The 20,919-nt window shown below is 35.9% G+C and overlaps 1 protein-coding gene across 3 annotated transcripts; it reads left to right on the forward strand.

Moving 5' to 3' along the window:
• The first annotated feature begins 3,575 nt into the window (after positions 1–3,575).
• Positions 3,576–20,599, forward strand: LOC107712816 (transmembrane protein 56-B-like). 3 transcript variants are annotated; one of them, XM_016518157.1, is made up of 7 exons: positions 3,576–3,874; positions 8,316–8,485; positions 10,318–10,407; positions 10,563–10,621; positions 12,581–12,675; positions 18,756–18,829; positions 19,867–20,599. In XM_016518157.1, the coding sequence occupies exons 2-7, from the start codon at positions 8,331–8,333 to the stop codon at positions 20,180–20,182; spliced, it is 789 nt and encodes a 262-aa protein (XP_016373643.1). In that variant the 5' UTR covers positions 3,576–3,874; positions 8,316–8,330; the 3' UTR covers positions 20,183–20,599. The 3 variants fall into 3 exon arrangements, with proteins under 3 accessions (XP_016373643.1, XP_016373641.1, XP_016373642.1); XM_016518155.1 differs by lacking the exon at positions 3,576–3,874 and adding an exon at positions 8,077–8,211; XM_016518156.1 differs by lacking the exon at positions 3,576–3,874 and adding an exon at positions 8,077–8,157.
• The last annotated feature ends 320 nt before the right edge of the window (positions 20,600–20,919 follow it).

Genomic DNA, 20,919 nt, shown 5'->3' on the forward strand with positions numbered 1-20,919 from the left:
CTGTAACTTTTTTTTTTTTTTCTCGGTGGCTGGCTGGCATTTTGCCACAAAGTCCAGTCTGTTGCGTGAGCCATTTTGAATGGCTTTGTTAAAGAGGAATTCAGCCGAAGATCTCAGACCTCACTGGTCTAATTAATGCAAAGATTCTGGAACATTACATAACCTTGCTATGAATGCATAAACCACTGCTCTCTTTCTCTCACACATGGTGGAGTTGATCCAAACAGAGGGTTGTCTGTAACTTTGAGCCTGTTCTCCTTGAAGGGAGGAATGTTCCTCTGTTCAAACAATTAAGTTTTTGCTTAGGTTGTCATATGAACTGAAATAGATTTCATTAGTTTGTGGTTCTTGCTAAAGCGGCATTGTTAACAAGTAAAAAAAATAAAAATACAATTCATTCGTAATTAATTTATAAAGTCATACTCACAACATTTAATCTTGTTTTAAATATCTAAATCCACTGGTGTCAGTCAATATGTCGACTCATATGTATATGATGACTGATTGATTTTTGTCCTGTGGCCCCACCGGATCTCCTCTGATTTCGCCATTTCAGCCATATTGGCATCATGATATGTGTGTTTTGCTGTAAAGTTGGTCAAATGATCTCTGTTGTCTGCTGCATGAATGGTGAGAAAAGGGTACAGACTGAGCCTATTTAATATATTATTTACATTTTTTTGTAATCAACAGACAGGCGTGCTTGCTAATATCTTCTACACATGAGATTTATGGGAATGAGATGTGCTAACTTGGCCAACCAAGACTGGGGATGTAATTAGGAATGGTATTATTATTTGATTTTACGTAAAGTTTAGCATGTCAAAATATCTAGACCGGGGTTATTAGTTATCATAGTTAACTAAAACTAAAACCAAAACCAAAAGAATAAAAACATTAAATATATATATAAGTCATTTTCAGATAGTTGCCAAAGAAACATTTCTCATTTTCATTTTGTTTAACCTGATGTATAACTAAAACTGAAATAAAAATTAATATAAATTGTATATCACTAATAATATATTCTAATACTTCAACTTTATCCTAAATTGAAATGAAAATGGAAAATAAATAAAAAATCAAATCAAAATATATATATAAAAAACAACAACATGATATCTCAGTGATATTAAAATAACACTGATCTAAACCCAACATAACTCTTTGAAAAGCTGCTTTGGAACAACGTTTTGGAAAAAGCATTCTTTAAATTTCTTTCAATTAAAAAAAAAAATTTGCAGTTTCTTTTACAATTAGTTTCATTTAATTATGTATTATAATTTTATCCACAATGATGTAACTGCTGGTGAAACATAAAATATTTCGCCTGATTTATGCAACAGCACTATCCACTCCTAATGTTTTCCTCCTGAGGCCCCAAAATTGATTCCAGATAACTTGACACTCATGTCTTCAGGCAGCTGGAGTTCAAGAAATGTCACATTGGCAGGCAACACAGACTATTAATAAAAATTTATCTTAAAGCAGCTTTTACCCTAGTCAGGCCTGTTTCATTGTTCCTGTATGTCTTAGTTAAGTTAGCCCACTCTCTGTTTCCTCAGGAAGAGGCTTGGAGGATGGAATGATTTCCGCATGGAGCCTGATGAAGTGGAGGGTGGAGTGTGACACAGATGGAGGAAAATCATGTCACTGTGGTGATGGATTTGATATGCACAGCATTTGGCGTTTGGCAAGTGAAGGAAACATAAACTAACTTTTGTTGGGTAATTAATGTTAAAATTAAAGGTACTGTATTAATCTGATTACTGTAATAATCTTACTGCAGACATCTCATTTGGGATGTGGAAAGTGAGAATGCTGTATCAAATCTCTGCTTGTATTCTGGTCCCTGTTCAAAATCGCAATCACATCACTAGAGATAAACTATGTAGACTGACTGCTCTCTGGTGGTGAGTAGGAGAAATTGCATTTTCATATTTTGTCAAAATAATGCGTGGCTGTCAAGTTAAGTATGTATAACAATGTGTTGTGGCCTCTTGGCACCTGTACAGATGATGAATCATACTTTATCCTGGCCTTATACTGACAAGAAATTAGCATGCATGTTTGGAAAATTCTGCCAAGTGTGACGAAAGAGCTGTTCTAGTGCCCTAGTTTATCCACCACACACAGGGGGTCAAAATTTGAACAGCTCACCTGTTTGTTTGGTCAGTATAATGTGAACTTTGTGTGTATATGCCAAACTTCAGGTTAAATCATAATCAAAAGTACCCTGAAAAGATTCAGCTGTCTTTTGTTAAGCGGCATGGAGTGGGTTGGAAAATAACTAGTGCTTTTTTTTTTAAAGCCACCAAAGTGACAAAGCCACAAAAGTTTGATATATTATGGCTCTGAAAATTAATACAATGTGCATTAAAAGAAACTTTCATTTCTGACACTGGCATAGATCAGTCATGGGAAACCCCTTTTACCTGTTATTCAGCATATTCATGAATGGGGGAAAAAATAGAAAATATATCCTAAAAATATCTGAATAATGAGAATGGTGATTAGAGGAGAGTACTGATGGATGGAGCTTCATTAAGTAGTTCGCCATGTGGTTGGGGTGCAGTGGTGTGTGGCTCTGACCTAGCTATTTTTAGCTCTGTGGGACAAAAATGGCTCAAAATATTCATCATCTAAATCTGTCCTCCTAACGGCACTTACAAAATAAAGAAACAAAAATTACCAAGGGGAATAGCCTATATGGGGGTAAATGTGGTAATCATTCAGTTTCAGTGATTGCTATGGTAATACTATCACTGTACCATGCTACACATTGTTTATAAATAAACTAAATCATGTTTTAATACTCTTATTAAAATGTCTAATTAGCTACATTTAGGAACGACACGAATCTATGAGAGCTTCAATTTTCTTTTGTTGTGAACGAATTGGTTGTGTCCAATGAATCTTTTAGGCGAGCGAATCGTTCTCGACTCTTTTTCGTTCACTGAGGCGCTTGACTGTTTTTCTGATTGACTATAGCAAGAGCCAATAGCATTTGAGTGCGGGCTGTAAGAGAGCATCTCATTGGTTGGATCAACTAAACGAATACGCCTCCTTCATTTTGTGAAGGAGACTTCAGAGACGCCAAAGGAAACATCTCGTTCGTAAACGAACACAATTGTCACATTTTATGAATTATATAGTGTTTATATTATCAGGTATATCATAATTTACTCGAATGAACTAGAATCCCATTCAAGAAGAGAAATGAGATGAAGAATTATGAATGGGTACAAATGACACATCTTCAATGACATAAGAACTTATTGAAACTGTATTTATGTAGTTTCGTATCGTTGTTTTAGCTCGATAAAACTCGGCAGCGCACAAATGGAGGAAATTAGCTGTCCTTTGCACGGAAAACGCGATTATATTTCCTGAACAACTGTTCTTTTTGAACGAATCAGTAGAGACAATGATTCAGTCACTCACTTTTTTTGCCACCTACTGGTGTAACGATAACCTGCAGAAACGGCCTCTGAATGAATCTAGTTAGTGAATGAATTCAAAAGACTCGACTCACTGATGAATCAAAAGAGTGACATTATCCGTGTGTGAATATCTCTTTAAGAATGAAGCTGAAATTGGATCCTCTCGTTCCCTCACCTCCACGTACAGCCATCATCATCCTCAACATGTTCTCACCGTCGCGCGCTTATAAAACCCACACGCATCGCTGATTGAGATTATTATAAGGACCACCCGTTTCTCCATTTGATATGAAATCATGCATTTCATATCGCCGTGGACAGAGGAGAATCATGCATGTGTCTGATTGACGAAAAATACGGATTTTTATCAGCCCATGTGTTCAGACACCATGCACAACTAACCAACAGACACCATTGATGATCGATAAGAGGTAAGCATATGGTTAATGCATGTATTGCATGATATCAAGCAGTATTTTAATGCACAAGCGTTGTGTTTTCAGCCAGCACTGCGGTGTGATTTGGCCTAAAGAAAGCAGCAGGCGTGTTGGTAACAACACGAGTCGATTTCCGTCCATCGCAATGTTTTTACAGAGCTTTAGTAGAAATGTGATTCAGTATTTGTGTTATCAGACGGTCAGTGCTGAATTACGGTCTTTGATGTATTTTTGGCACGCGCGCAAATCTTCATAAAATGCTCATCTAATCACAAATGTACATATGTATGTGCATTTGTTTCACAAGCAATGCGGTTCAATGCAGCACACCAGTCGGAGTTAAATGACCGACTTTATTGACAAATGAAGGCTAAAAAGACATTTAAAAGCCAAAATCTTGAGTTTAATATTTAATTATGCACTTAAGGATGTGTTTGAGTCGAACTGAAGATGCATGGCAGTATTGAAGGGAAACATTTGTTCAGGTTTGCGACTAGAACACCATAAATTTTCTCTGTATTTAATGGAAATGCTAAATGCAGCACAGATGTTTTGGATGTATTTGGCATTTTTTCATCAAAAAATGTGTTTCTGACTTCTGAAAAGTACTTCTGAGGTCTTTTATTCTGCTCTTCCTTATTTTGTTTTACTTTCAGTTTTGAGAGCTGTAATGTGTGTACAGTATTCAAATACCAAATGAAAACGAACATGTGCCATGTTCTTAGAAATGTATTATTTCTAATATTTGTTTTGTAATAAATGTAATATTTGTTTTGTAAAACGTTGATGCTATATAAAAAAAATGTCAGGTGGTACAAATCAAGCAATGTTAAAAATTGTTTTATTGACAAAAACACAAACATTTGCATATTTTTAAAAATATGTGTTTTTAATTAGTTATGATTATCATGTTTAAAAATTGCATTGACATCAGATACCACCATGATACCATGGTACCTGTCACAAAGTATATATATTTTTTATAGTATATTTAAGTATATTTAATTCAATGACTTTTTAATATTAAGGCATGGAAACCACAATTTAAAAATGTTAAATTGTGGTTTCCAGGCCTTAATTTTAAAAAGTAACATAATTAAATGTATGTTTCTGTATATTTATGTGTGTGTGTGTGTACTTTGTAGATTGTGGCTGGCTGCTTTTGCACTGCAGTTTCCTCAGGGGTTTAATAACGCATCCATTTAGCAGCCCATCCATTCTGCTGCTCTATGAGCCTTGCTTTGCCTGGTCAATCTTTCATTCAAGGCAGCACTGCTTCTCTTGAAATATGATGCATTTACTCAATGCACCAAAGCATGCCAGCAATGCAGCTTTGTCAATGCTGTGATCTGCCACCCACATGACAAACCTGTACACCAGTATGGAAAGCATGTTAATCTACCCAATCAGACATTTCTGCAACTGAAAGTTTTTACAGTTGGCTTTTTGTTTCTTAAACTGCATGTTCACAATTGAGATGCATGCATATGCAGCACGTGTTCACACGTGTTCATCTGTGAAAACTGCTGAACTTCCTGTTACCATACATTGCTTCATGACCTCTTTGGATGCCTGCCCTTCACAACAAGTGTGAACCTGTATAGGACCTTTAAATACACTCACATTCACCCTCACGCCTCCTCTATGTGTGCATGTTGCCTATAAAGTACATCTAAATTTAGTGACCGCATGTTTTTTGACTCCTGTCGCCCCATGAGGAGATGTGCTGATGTCACAGTCTGTTAAGTTTAGTTGTTTGACCATGTTCTAAAATAATGCTGACTACAACTCAGTTGTTTATAACCTCCTTAATGCTTTTTATTCATTTAACAGATAAGTTTGTAGATTTTCAACCAGCTTTGTTACAGTGTGTATTTCTCTGTGTTAACTATTGGTTGACCGATATGGATTTTGTGATGGCTGATATAAAGCTGATATTTATGATATCACACTGTTTAATTTAAATAACATGCATACCGATTGCTGCAATGAAATTTTACATATTTAATACATTGAATAAAAAGGAAGTAAAAAACACTAACTAACAGTGCACTCAGTAATCTAGTAAGTTTTTGCGCACTGGGAATCATGTTCTTAAATAAAGATCAGGTAATGCTAATTTTACATACTGAACATATTGACATATGACTTGGAAACAAACTGGATATAGCACAGCATAGTTTGAAATCAAGGATTTAAAGATTACACTCGCATCTGCGTTCACATGCTGGCTTTCTTAGCGTTGTCAAAATAAAAGTCCTGTCACTGTCAAAATAAAAGCTACTTCTGATAGTTATTGTACAAAACTTCTCAACCGATGTTGATAATTTAAAAATGACAAATATCGGCATATCGGTCTACCTCTAGTTACCTGCACCATGATTGCGGTTAATTTGTCAGCAAAAATCCACTGGATAATGCAAAACGCACCATTTTGCATCATCTGAAAATCTTTGGACCGCTTCAGGGCATTTCTTTCTGTTTTGTCTAGTCATGTCGCAGGAATTAAAAAATAATTTTGTGTTTCTAGTGCATAGACAGGCAAGTTTTATTAAAAGCCTATCTTGCCAGCACTGAACTCCCTCTTTAATTGTTCCAACTAACCCAACGTAGACACATTGGCTGAACCAGAGGCATTAGTTTGCGGTGGAACTACCTTTTTGTCCAATCAGTGAAAGACTAGTGTAGGGAGCCTATGTTTTGTTACTGCTAGTGGTGCAGAAATGGCACCCTTCACCCTTTGGTTGTTGGAATATACTTATTTAGGGAGGTGGTATTGGAGACTGTTTGTTGTAGCAATAATGAGCAAGTCAAGGCATGTTAGGATAGGAAAGAGTGACTAATTTCCTGTGTGAAACTTGTTTAATCTATCTCTGCTGATCTGCAGATCTCCTTGACTGTTGGCTTGCCGTTGGAAGTCTGCAGTTGTTGTGACACGTAAAAACAGTAGAGACTCTGTATGCTGCAGATGACGGTTTAACGGCTACATCTGTCGTTGCAATGTTGAGTGGACATTTATCTTTTTTTATTTTCTGTTTCTGTTTCTCTGCTAAAAGTTTATATTGGGAACAGAGTATTCTTCAATGTAGATGACCTTAAAGCTAGTATGCAGACTAAAAGCCACAAAACTCCAATTTCATGGTTTTCAAAACCGTATCAGTCTCTTCTCACTACACTCTCAGTGCAACGGGTGCATGTTTTGTATTTTTCTCTCATCCTTTGAACACTTAGAGCCTCAGGTAAGAGTGCGATTCATGTTTTCCATTAGCTGTTATAGGCCAGAGGTCATGAAAGTAGATCAACAGGAGATGTTATGAGCAATTAGATGCCCTGTGGAAGATGTAAAATGGTGCTTCCTCCTTGAGTTTGTGGAATTTTGTAGAGGACATATTTGTAAATTATATGTACTGATAAGTACAGTATTGTTTTTTTTAATGGTGTGCGTCTGTGTGTATATATGTGCATATGCATGTATGTAAAGTGTAATATATTTCTGTGATGCAGAGCTTAATTTTCAGCATCATTACTCCAGTCTTCAGGGTCACATGACCCTTCAGAAATGATTCTAATATGCTGATTTGGTGCTCAAGAAACATTTAGTATTATCGTCAAGATGTCAACATTGAAAACAGTTGTGCTGCACAATATGTTTTTGAGGAAACTGTGATACACTACTATTTAAAAGTTTGGATTAAGCAAGATTATAAATAAATAAAATAAATATAATGCTTTTATTCATCAAGGATGCATTAAATTGATCAAAAGTGACAGTAAAAAAAAAAAAAAATATATATATATATAGAATGGGATCTATGTCTTTGTGCTTATTCACTATGATTATTTTGGCCCAAGCTTTATCATTATGGATTACTGCTTCCTAACTATGTGCTTCAAAGGTGACAGACTTGTTTTTCTGGTGCACAGTGACAGCAACAGACTGCAAGAGGAACTGTATGAGGAGAAGGCTGACATTTAGATCCAAGCTCAATATGATCTGTACATACAGTACTATTATCAAGTATTGCATATTGTGTCGTTTATGACAACAGAAGCCTGCTAGAACAGTTGCGCACCCTGCATGTGTAACATATCTGAGATTTTGGACAGTGTTTTGGAATGGTCAACAAATTCTCGTATCATGCCTGGCAGCATTAATATCAACCAATGATGCTTTAAATAAAGCCAGAGAGGACTGATATTGTGACCGTTCCATAGCCTGTATTAGTTTTATGAGCTTCAGATTTGCGTCACCTCTTTTGTTTCTCATTGCTAACACAGTAATTGCAGAGGGCATGTCTGTTAAACATTTACCTTACTTTTCTACTGAAACTGCTTTCCGTTTCACAGCTTTCCGTTGTGATTTCAGGACCTAGATGTTCATGTCTTACTGTAAAGCATCTTCAAGTGTTTTTTTCTGTTGCACTTTCTCTTGCAGTGGGGTCGGGTGGCCATGGACCCCTTCAGCCAGCTGATCCTGCTCATCTCGGTGGTGAGTTTTTGCACCTTCCAGTGGCTCTTTCACAGCGTGAGCCCATGGGCGTCATCCAGAATCAGCCCTGGCTTCCTCAAACTCACCCACAAACAGAAGATCGAGTGGAACTCAAGGTACAGAAACATGTTTTGTGTCGTCTGTTTGGGCGCTGGGACTAGTTCTGCATTTCTCTTTGGATGTATTACCTTTTCATGTTCAGTGTTTCTTAAGTACAAAGGAGTAATTGTAAGCTGTATGCGTTTGATTGAACGAGTCATTTGTTTAGGAATTGGATTACACCGATTCATTAAAAGATCTGACTCAATTCATTTGATAATCACATAGACATTACTAGTTGCACTGTATGTTTGATTTGCTAAAAAGATCCGGCTCAAAAGACTGTTCACTGATTTGTTCAGGAATCATTTGGAAAACTGGTTGCACTGTATGGTTATGATTCACTAAAAATAACTTGCTCGTAAAGAGTCATTTGTTTAGGAATTGGACTACACCGGTTGCACTGTGTGGTTCTGATTCATTAAAAAGAACTCACTCAAAAGACTAATTCATTTGGGAATAATTTAGACAACTGGTTGCACCGTTTCTATTTGATTTACTAAAAAGATCCGTCTCAAAAGAATAATTTGTTCAGGAGTCATTTGGAAAACTGGTTGCACTGTTATGGTTTTGATTCACTAAAAAGAACTGGCTCAAAGAGTCATTTGTTTAGGAATCGGACTACACCGGTTGCACTGTGTGGTTCTGATTCATTAAAAAGAACTCACTCAAAAGACTAATTCATTTGGGAATCATTTAGACAACTGGCTGCACCATTTCTATTTGATTTACTAAAAAGATCCGTCTCAAAAGAATAATTTGTTCAGGAGTCATTTGGAAAACTGGTTGCACTGTATGGTTTTGATTCACTAAAAAGAACCGGCTCAAAGAGTCATTTGTTTAGGAATCGGACTACACCGGTTGCACTGTGTGGTTCTGATTCATTAAAAAGAACTCACTCAAAAGACTAATTCATTTGGGAATCATTTAGACAACTGGCTGCACCATTTCTATTTGATTTACTAAAAAGATCCAGCTCAAAAGAATCATTTGTTCAGGAATCATTTGGAAAACTGGTTGCACTGTATGGTTTTGATTCACTAAAAACAACTGGCTAAACAGTCATTTGTTTAGGAGTCAGATTACACTGGTTGTACCATGTGGTTTTGATACGTTGAGAAGAACTGGGTCAAAAGACTCATACAGTGCAAACAGGTTTGTCTAAATGATTCCTTAACAAATGCTTTTGATTCACTGGGAAGAACTAGCTTAGACATAAACCAAACACCGGTCACACTGTATGTTTCTGGTTCACTAAAAACGAACCTGCTTGTAAGACTAATTTGTTTTGGAATCAAATTACGCTGTTTTAATTCACTAAAAGGAACCTACTAATAAAAGATTAAATCAGAAATCATTTAGACAACTGTTTGCGCTGTATGTTTTTGATTTACTGGCTCCTAAGTCATTATTTTAGGAATCAAACTACAATACAATTCCACTTATACGTACAATTACAATATGTCAAACTATAATAACCATTTCTAAGCGGCAGTATGTTGAATATCGCTAGTGGATTCGCAGCGGCGCTTTAAATATTTCCATGTTAAATGTCTTATCAGAAGACTTGGCTGTGGAGAGCAGGTTGTAAGCTGTCGCTGTATACAACGTCTGTGTATGCATAAAGAAACTGGTGAAGATGGCAGCGATAATGCTCATTTCAGTGGTCTGTCAAGAGAACAGCCAACTGGAGGAGATCTGTAGATGTAGGACACACAGTGCTGAGTTGATTGACAGCAGTCAATTGCTCTATTTCCATTGTTTCAACTTGACATTGTTTTATGGGAGAAGCAAACTACTGTTAACACTGCTGTCATGTGTGATAAAACCGCTTTTTGTGTCTCTGCAGGACCGTGTCCACGCTCCACGCCCTGTTAGTTGGCCTTTTCTGCCTCTACATCCTGTTCTTCGATGAGGCCGTCAATCAGGACCCCGTATGGTGAGCGCTCTGCTGTTAAACCGACCGGTCACACTGCATGCAGGGCATGCTGGGAAAGCGCTGCTCTTTACAGATGAGCAGGACGCTTTCAGTTACTGTTTTAAGGTGATCTTGTTGTAAATCTCAGTGCCTTGTCCTCATCTTTACCACAACAGGGGAGATCCTACTCTGGTGAAGATAAACGTGAGCATTACTACAGGCTACCTCATATCTGGTGAGAGCTTACTGCAGATATCTGATAGTGTTTGGAGTGCTGCATTATGCATTAAATGCAAGACATTTTGGGGGTTTATTGTAATATTGAGAGTTAGATTTGAAAATTCAAGTACATTTTTTTTGTACTAATGCTCCTGATTGCATTTTTGCGGGTTTCTAGTAGATTGACTTATTTAAATAGTTGGTTATCCCATTTTCAACAAAGAAACACCTCTCTAGAAACATTTCACCATCTCTGTGACCATTTTAACCTGGTTGCAGATGATTCTGTAAAATGTCTATTATAATATTATGTTTTTGAAGGATGATGACATTTGTGACCCTAGACCACAAAACCAGTTTTATGTGTCAATTTTTCAAAATTGATTTAGTATACATCATTTGAAAGCTGAATAAATAAGCTTTGTTAGGATAGGACAATATTTGGCCGAGATACAACTATTTGAAAATCTGGAATCTGAGGGTGCAAAAAAATCAAAATATTGAGAAACTTGCCTTTAAACTTATCCAAATGAAGTCCTTAGCAATGTATATTACTAATCAAAAATTAAGTTTTGATATATTTACGGTAGCAAATTTACTAAATATCTTCATGGAACATGATCTTAATATCCTAATGATTTTTGGCATAAAAGAAAAATCTATAATTTTGACCCATACAATATATTTTTGGCTATTGCTACAAATATACCCCAGCGACTTAAGACTGGTTTTGTGGTCCAGGGTCACATTTCAATTTTGTTCAGATTTCACTTTCATTTTTTTTTGCACTTGATGATTATTGACCTTTGTTTCAATTAATTTTTTTCTATTTTGAGTTGTAATTTTTTCTCATAACTTGTTACACATTTTTTTGACCAATATAATGCAATTATGTACTTAATGTACATAAGTTGAAATTGGACTAATTTATCATTAACTGATGGAGAAACACGCTTTACAGTAAAGTTGAATTTGTTAACATTAGCTAACTACATTAATATGAATTAACAATGAACAGTACTTCAGAATGTTTTAATCTCCACGTTAATTATTAATACATTTTTGGTAACACTTTACAATAAGGTTCCATTAGTTAATGTATTAACTAACATGAACAAGCCACGAGCAATACATTTATTACAGTATTTATTCATCTTTCTTAATGTTAGTTAATGAAAATCCAGTCGTTAGTTCATGTTAATTCACAGTGCATTAACTAATGTTAACAAGCACAACTTTTGATTTTAATAATGCATTAGTTAATGTTGAAATTAACGTTAACTAAGATTAATAAATGCTGTAGAAGTGTTGTTCATGCTTACGTCATGTTAACTAATAAACCTTATTGTAAAGTGTTACCACATTTTTCAACCAATTCATCAAACAACTAACAAATGTATTTTTATTAACCAACATTAACAAAGATTAATAAAATGCTGTAAAAATATATTTATCATTGTTATTCATGTTTGTTAATCCATTACCTTATATTAACAAATAAGACAAAATTGTTTATTAAAAAAAAGTTTAAATTAGACCTTTATTATAATGTATTTTGTTTTTTGGTCTGTTTTTCAAATTATATTTATTTCAGTTTTCCAATTTTTTTTATGTTAGTAATCCTTGGTGACTTGCATATAAATTGATAGTTCATGTAATATTTGTTAATTTTCTAAAAAAAAAAAAAAACTCTAAAAATAAACCAAAATAACATAGCCTGACAGCCATCAAAGGTATACAGTGTTGGCAGAGGCTTTATGGAATCCTCTGAAACAAGGTTAAGATGACCACAGAGAAACATGTTTGTTCTGCAAATGTCCATAGATCAGTGTTTCCTTGTGAGATGTGGGTATATTATAGGTTGGCCATATTATTAGTAGTTCTATGAATGTATTAATCACTGTTATGGCAGTGTTTTCTAATTCTTATTCCTTAAAGTAGTTCTGACTCTTCTTGCCTTTTCTGTGTTTTTCAGATCTGCTGCTTATATTTTACTATTGGAGAGCAATAGGAGACAAGTTTTTTGTAATCCACCACCTGGCAGCGTTGTATGCTTACTACTATGTACTGGTGAGTTCCCTGTTGTCTCGTAACAGAACATGCAGGCAAGATGGGAAAGAGACAACCAAGAGTGAGCAGTGGTAGTGTCAGTTGTGCAGCTGGTGCTGAAAGCTCTGTGTTCCCTGGCTGACGCTCCACTACACGAGAGTGATCGCTAAACCATAAACAGAGGGACAGGATGGTCAGAAGGATTTGTCCCTGTTAGTACATGACTTTCTGAAATACTTCTGATCGGTCATTTCTGTGGCATTGCAGGCAAATTGCAGCATTTTGTGGCCAAATGTTTTCGGATAATAACATGGATAATTGCTAGTTTCATGTTTCTCATTTCAATCTCTGGTCTTTTTTTCCGCACAATAATTTAAACTTATATCAGTATTTCATGCCTATTTATTTATTTATTTTTATTGCATTTATGTGTTTGTGTATGTATTTATGCATTCATTCATGCATTTATTTATTCATGCAAATAGCTGTGTAATAAGTAGGATAATGAACTGTCAGCTGGTTTTTATGACAACATAAACCCCATCATGGCGAAAAAAGATTTCTCTGTTGGAGTTTATTTACCAGTAATGACAGACTGACTGTACATTATCTTAAATAAATGTCTAGGAAATACTGTAGAAAGAACTGCACTCTGTCATTCTGGTCTAGTGACCTTCTTTGGGTATTTTTAGCAAAATTTGACCCCATATATGACCTGTGACCTTCTCTGAATTTAAAGTTTTTAAGGTTCAGATTTAGAACAAAATGTCCTTGGTCCTTGATCCTGCTGTATGTAAAGACCTCATTTGTAGACATTTTTAAAAATGTAATATTACGGATAAATCATGTGGTTGACTAATCATCCAGCAACTAACTTGTTGATAACCTACGTGAGGTTGAATAATTAATCTAATTTTGAATTACATTAACATTAAATAACATGTTTTTGCTTTATTCATTCATTCATTCATGATTTATTAGTTTGCACAGTACAGCTGTCTTGGAAAATTTTCATTTAAAAATGTTTGAAGCACCATCATTTCATAAATGCATTTAGACTGATGAAAGCTTTTATGCTTGAGATTGAGGCGTTCTGTTGTGCTCTGTCTAGTTAAGAACACAATAACACCTCTTATTTAAACAGCTTCCAAGAAACTTGTCTGTTTTGTGCATCCCTATATAGAGTATTCTTTGTTAAAAATGGTTTCCAAATGGTTGCAGTTACCAGCCCAGATCTTTTTCCGCTAGACTACACCACTGAGGCCACTACTGTTCACTCTTGGTTCAGTTGTACGGTTACCCTCTAGGTCACCAAGTTCTGTAGCTGACTATGGTTATGATGATGATGGTATTTTTTGCATGGAATGCTCATTGACGGTTATGCAGAAGTCCACTCTCTTCTCTTCAACTCTACCTCACTGCCCCCCCCCCCAGCAACTCCATCGGTCAGTTCTGGCCGGCTTTCGGCCCAAACTGCTCCAGATTGGATTGTGTGCATGTGTTGATGCTCGCTATTCCTGTGGTGCTGTTGGAGGGTTTCCTTGTGTGCATGCTCTGATACCTTCCCCTGCTTTGAGCCGATCTTCCTCCTAAAGCCTCTCTTCTAAAACCTAACAACCACGTCTCAACTGCAGGATGAGTAACAGCGAGAAAGCACTTGTTTGTTGGACTGTGTCGAGATGCTCCACACTCACAATATGAGAAGGTTTTTGCTGAATAACAGGTTGATCTGGTCCTCAGCCCTAAACGTTTAAAATAGCATCTGTTGATGCTCAGTTGTTTGGCATGAGTCATTCTGTAAAACGGGTGCCTAAAACAATTAAAGGTGATATTTAAAGTCACGGCCTATAATGTTTTAACAATTTTATATATGTTGTTAATAGGCATGTTATTTTTTTATTTAGTACTAACCCGAGTAAGTTATTTCACATAAAAGACGTTTAAATATAGTCCACAAGAGAAAATAATAGTTTTTCCAGAATCTTTTGCATATTTGAACCCTTTCCAACAATGGCTGTATGATCTTTTCACACTGAGGACAACTGAGCGACTCGTACCCAAGTATTACAAAAGGTTCAAAAAGTCAATGAAGCTCCAGAAGGAAAAACGATGCATTAAGAGCCTGGAGATTTTTTTTATATGTATGAATGTGTGTGTGTGTATATATACTGTGTGTATGTATGTATGTATGTATGTATATAGAATAGATTATATTTAATTATTGAAATTTTTAATTTTATGTGCCTTGTAATAACTACATATGCTACTGAATGAAATCTTATTAAATTCTTATTAACTTTAGTTAACTTATTAAAAAGCTGTTAATTGTTAAAGTCATTAATAGGTAATCCTCACAGAATGACCTGACATGGTAACATGTTTTCTGGGTCATGCTTGCACACTGTGTTTACTAAATGCACGAATGGTAAAAAAAAAAAAGAAAGTGTGATCAAAAATGTACAATGTATTCGATTTCTATTTTTTTTTTTGTTCAGTCACAGATATTTTGTGCATACAAATACATACAACAGAAACTCAAAGGGCACCTGTATGTAGAAAGACCATGACAAATGATTTTTGATGGTCTAATTAATTGTCTTAGCTTGTTCATTTCTAAAAAGAAAAAAAAGCCTAAAAATGCATCTGGGGCAGCGACTTTTCATATTAATGGCTTTATTGTTGCTTACATACCCTACAGTTACCTTGCACTGATTTAATGCAACTTTGAGGATCGCCTCAAACCTGAACGTGCATTTTGTTGTCAGGATGTAGACCATACTGTCACTGGTCACTTTTATGACTGCCATTTCAAGCCTTTTTCTAAATTATTATGACAAGATAATAGGTGTAATTTAACATGGAACTGGAAGTCTTCTGTTGGGTCTCAGTGAGTAATTAAGTCTGTCGTTGGAAATGTCATTCGTTGTTATTGTTTCCTGTGTTTAGAAATGCTGTTAGTGTTAAAACCAGAACTTTTAAGTGTCTTTTTGTTAATTATTGCCTTCTTCCCAGGCTAAATTATAATATCCGCCTTATTTTTATCATAAGCATAATATACCCCATCAGTCTCTTCAGTGTTTAATAATTGTGCTTCATCTTAAGAACAGAGCGTTTCGCTAAATTTAGCACTGACATGTAACCTTCAATGTTCTATCAAACTGTTAGTCTATTTTTTTTTTTAGAAGTAGAATAAAATCTAATTAATTTGTCAGTGTCGTTCGATTTGTTTCTCATAGTGCATGTCCAGCGAGTCTTAAATGGTGTTGCTGCTTCTGTGTCGTTCGTTCTTTTTGCATTTTTTCTCAACCTTTTTTTTTTTTCCAAGAATCTGTCTGTCAGTCTGTCTCTGTCCCACCTAACATGACTTCTTGAATAACGCAGCCTCACTTCCTCTGACCAGCAAAACCCTTCATGCAAAAACTACCAGTGTCACTGTTAGACGGGTTTAGAGATGAGGGATATAGGCTTGGCTGATCTAGATGGACTCTCTCCTGTCTTGTCTGCTGTCCTGCTGTTATGGAACTCTGAGCAGTTACTGAAGCCCAGTTACAGTATGGACTTACCAGTACCTAGGGGTAACAGCATGCATCTGCTAGCCAACCTGATTATTTTTTTTTATCCTTGATTTTATATGGTCCATTTTGCAGTAAGTATGCTAATGCATGTTTTAATTGCAGACCTCAAGGTAAGTGTGTTATCGAGATGCCAAATGTTTATTCTCTTGCTAGAGGAATGATAATGCCAAAACTGGTTTGGAGAGGAACATTTCATTGGAATAGGTCAAAATAATCCTCGCTTTGGAAGGAAAGGCTATTAAAGGCTTCATTTTCTGACAAAACCTGCATGGCTGACCATTGCTGCATTAATACAGTGGGATCCAAAAGTATAAGACCACATTAAAAATCTGGGATTTTTTTTTTTTTTTTTACTTAGAAATAAAGTATTAGCGTTTTGGAAAAAAAATGTAAATAACATTTAAATGATTAAAAAAGGCTTAAAAGGGATATTTTACCCAAAAATGAAATTTGTCATCATTTATTCACCCTCAGGTCATTTCTTTTTTTCTGTTGAAAATAAAAATATATTTTGAAGAATGTGGGTAACCAAACAGTTGACGGTAGCCATTGACTTCCATAGTAATTTTTTTTCCATACTATGGAACTCAATGGTTGCCGTCAACTGTTTGGTTACCAACATTGTTCAAAATATCTTCTTTTGTGTTTGGAACAGCTTGAGGGTGAGTAAATGATGTTACAAAGTCATAATCAAATAAATATGACGTGAACGTCTTTGTTCATATGGTTAGATTGCGTCCACTGAACACAAGATGCTCTTTGGATCGTTCTCAAATCATGCTGAAAAACCTGATCATCAGGTTTTAGACAAACTTGTGGAAATCATGCTGCTTGAGAGCTGCTGTCGTTAAAGGGATATTTCACCCAAAAATGAAAATTCTGTCATTAATTACTCACCCTCATGTCATTCCAAACCCATAAGACCTTCGTTCATCTTTGGAACACAAATTAAGATATTGTTGATGAAATCTGAGAACTTTCTGACCCTCTATAGACAACAACAGAACTTCCACATTCAAGGCCCAGAAAGGCAGTATGGACATTGTTAAAATAGTCCATGTGACATCAGTGGTTCAACCGTAATGTTATGAAGCTACGAGAATACTTTTTGTGTGCAAATAAAACAAAAATAATGACTTTATTCAACATTTTCTTCTCTTCCTTGTTGCGTTCATGGGAGTACCACTACGACGCATGCGTGTGCATTCCTCTGCTTGTAAACAAGGCGTAGTGCATCCGGGTTTACCGTCAGAACACCGGCTCCTGTGTCAGCAGCACAACATGCATGAGTCGTGGTACTCTCGTGAACGCGTGGTGAAGACTGACACGGAAGAGAAGAAATTGTTGAATAAAGTCATTCTTTTTGTTTTCTTTGCGAACAAAACGTATTCTCGTAGCTTCAAAAAATGACGGTTGAACCACTGATGTCACATGGACTATTTTAATGATGCATTTACTACCTTTCTGGGCCTTGAATGTGGCAGTTCTGTTGCTGTCTATGCAGGGTCAGAAAGCTTTTGATTTCATCAAAAATATCTTAACTTGTGTTCCGAAGACGAACGAAGGTCTTATGGGTTTGGAACGACATGAGGGTGAGTAATTAATGACAGAGTTTTCATTTTTTGTTGAACTATCCCTTTAAAGCAAAAAATATAAGAAATTCAATACAAAAAAATTATGTTTTAATTTTTCAATTGAACTTTTCATTTTAGTTGCTATATAATACAATAATATATTAATTTAAAATAATTATAATTTGTAGTGAAGAATTCACAATAGAAAGTTTTTCACTAGTGGTATCAGACATTTGGACCACACTGTATGTGCCTGACAATATGTGGCTTATTTGAAATGCGGGTTGTTATTACTGAAAGCACAGTTTTGGTTTCTAATTTCATAATTAACGTTGTTAAAATCATCCTGTTATCCATTTATATTAATTAATTCAGGGATTTTTAAATGGCAAATATCAGTAATCTGAACAAAAAACTAGTTTGTTTTAGTTTGGAGCCAGATTATCTAATTTATTCTGCTTTATTTATTTAGTACATAATTGAAAACAGACATTTATTTCATGATTTATTATTTAACAATGCATACAGTTGACATAATATTAGCGTAATCACTCTAATTATCATGCATTCTTCTACTCCATACATGGATGCAATTTTACTTAAATTGTAAGTAAAAAATTGTAAGTCCTCTACATATTCACTGAAAATAACAAGCTAAATATAGACAATAAAAACTGAAGGACATTATTTGATCTTAAAATAAATCCTATATTAATACAATAACTATCCATGCAACCCTTTTTCTATTTTCTACATTTTTTTGTTTACTTTGCTCTTTTGTTATGTCTGTCAGAGTGAAGTATCATAACTCGACAGTCGGCACTGAAGCAATTACTGTGGGAACCTGACAGCAAGGAGATATTGAGACTGTTGGAGCTGATTCATGAGGCTGTGCATTTCTATAACTCGTGTCCGTGTCATAGTTTGTTTGTTCTTCACCTTGTGTTTCCAGGGTCAAGGAATGTTGCCTTATTTTGCTAACTTCCGTCTGCTTGCAGAGTTTTCCACACCGTGTGTAAACCAACGGTAGGTATTTGACCGATTAAAGTACAAAATATTTACATCTTGAAACCATTAAAGACAACATGAGATCTGAATTAACACTATTTACTTTGTGTTTCTAGTTTTATTGTGTGGATTCATTATTATGATTTAAAATTATTAGCTATAGTATCATGGCTTAACATTGTGTCCTAACTGTAACATAACATTTCCAGCATTATTATTATTTTTTTTGTACCATTATTTGTTATTTGCATCTTCTTCCCAAAAGTAAAAACACAATTAGACAAAAGCAAAGCCAATCTGTACACATGTAACTTATTATTTAAAGTGGTGCGGGAGTTTTGACCAAAGAGATTTCATTGTGGGTTCACCCAAAAATGTTAAATTCTTCATCGGAACAGATTTGGAGAATGTTAGCATTACATCGCTTGCTCACCAATGGATCCTCTTCAGTGAATGGGTGCCGTCAGAATGAGAGTCCAAACAGCTAATAAAAACGTCACAATAATCCACACAACTCCAGTCCATCAATTAGTGTCTTGTGAAGTGAAAAGCTGCATGTTTGTGAGAAACAAATCATCATTAAGGCATTTTAAGTATAAACCGTTACTTCTATCCAAAATACGAGTTAATAATAATGCTTTCTCCAGTGAAAAAGACATCTAAACATATTTGTTTAGAACTGTTTTGGGCTGCTTTCGCTGGCTTGATCTGTGCATATTTCTCTCCTAAATCAGACAGTAACAACTTTTTCACTGGAGAAAGCATTATTATGGATAGAGGACTCATATTTCTGACGGCACCCATTCACTGCAGAGGATCCATTGGTGAGCAAGTGAAGTAATGCTAAATTTCTCTAAATCTGTTCCGATGAAGAAACACTCATCTACATCTTGAAAGGCCTGAGAGCGAGTAAGTTTTCATTTTTGAGTAAACTATTCCTTTCAAATGCCATTTCGTGTTGTCTTTAATAAGAAATGACACACATGAATGTTGTGATGGTACTGTAGATACCAGGTAGTTTACAGCATGTCACTTTGCTCACCTGTGTTTTCCAGCTGGTTCTTTGAAGTATTAGGTTACCCCAAAGCATCCAAGCCCAACATGACTAATGGGGTACTGATGGCGGCCGTGTTTTTCCTGGTGCGGATCGCCGTCATGCCGATATACTACAGTCGAATGTGCTCAGTGTACGGCACAGAGGCCTTCTACAAGGTCTCCTTCGGCGGCCGTAGCGCTTGGATCTTCTCCAGCATCTGCCTGGACATCATGAACGTCATGTGGATGCATAAAATCGCTCGCGGCTGCTACAAAGTCCTGCGTTCCAGCCGGAGATCCAAACCCGAGAGCCAGGAGAACGGAAAAACCGATTGAGCGAAGAGAAAGGACATTCGAATTTTACACCATTTGCTCACAGACAGGGTCGTTGTCTTATTGACGGTCTTCATGGGGCACTATGGTGTGATAGTGACCGGTAAAGACTTTGAAAACCACCCCAGAGCAATATTTAACAGAGTTAAGACCTGAAACTCTGACAAACTGTCAAATTGAGATCTAGTACACCAGAAAAGACTGGCCGCCCACTTTTGTTTTGTGTTCGTTTTGAAACTGTACACCAAAAAGTGCAAACGATGCACTGTTCGAGTTCACCGGCTGAACTGTATTTTAACCATGTTTGGTTTTAATTTGAAACTGTGGGCAGGTAAACCACATTATTTATTCATCAAAGTTCAGTCCCTCGCTCTCAATCACTGTACTGTGCAAAGGGGCCAAGCGGTCAGTCACCTGATGTTCACGTTTACTTCAAAGCCGCTTATATTGACTGTGAAAGATTCGTCCACACAACTGCACTGCACTAAACGAGGAAAATCGGCAATCTGGATCAGTGTACTCAACAAGAATCTCCTGGAAATTTAAAATCACATACTTGTGATGTATTAGATATTTTAACGGATGCACAGATGAGATCCAACTGTGGGTTAAATAGGCAACATATTTTATATATACAAGATATGAGCATTGATGCATTGTGATTGCATTAATACAGAACTGTTTTTAAGAATGAAAGCGGTTTACACTCGCTCCAGATTCTGTTCAGATTTCGCTCCGTT

Source organism: Sinocyclocheilus rhinocerous, unplaced genomic scaffold (assembly GCF_001515625.1).
Source record: "Sinocyclocheilus rhinocerous isolate Xijiao unplaced genomic scaffold, SAMN03320098_v1.1 scaffold1740, whole genome shotgun sequence".
NCBI lineage: Eukaryota > Metazoa > Chordata > Actinopteri > Cypriniformes > Cyprinidae > Sinocyclocheilus > Sinocyclocheilus rhinocerous.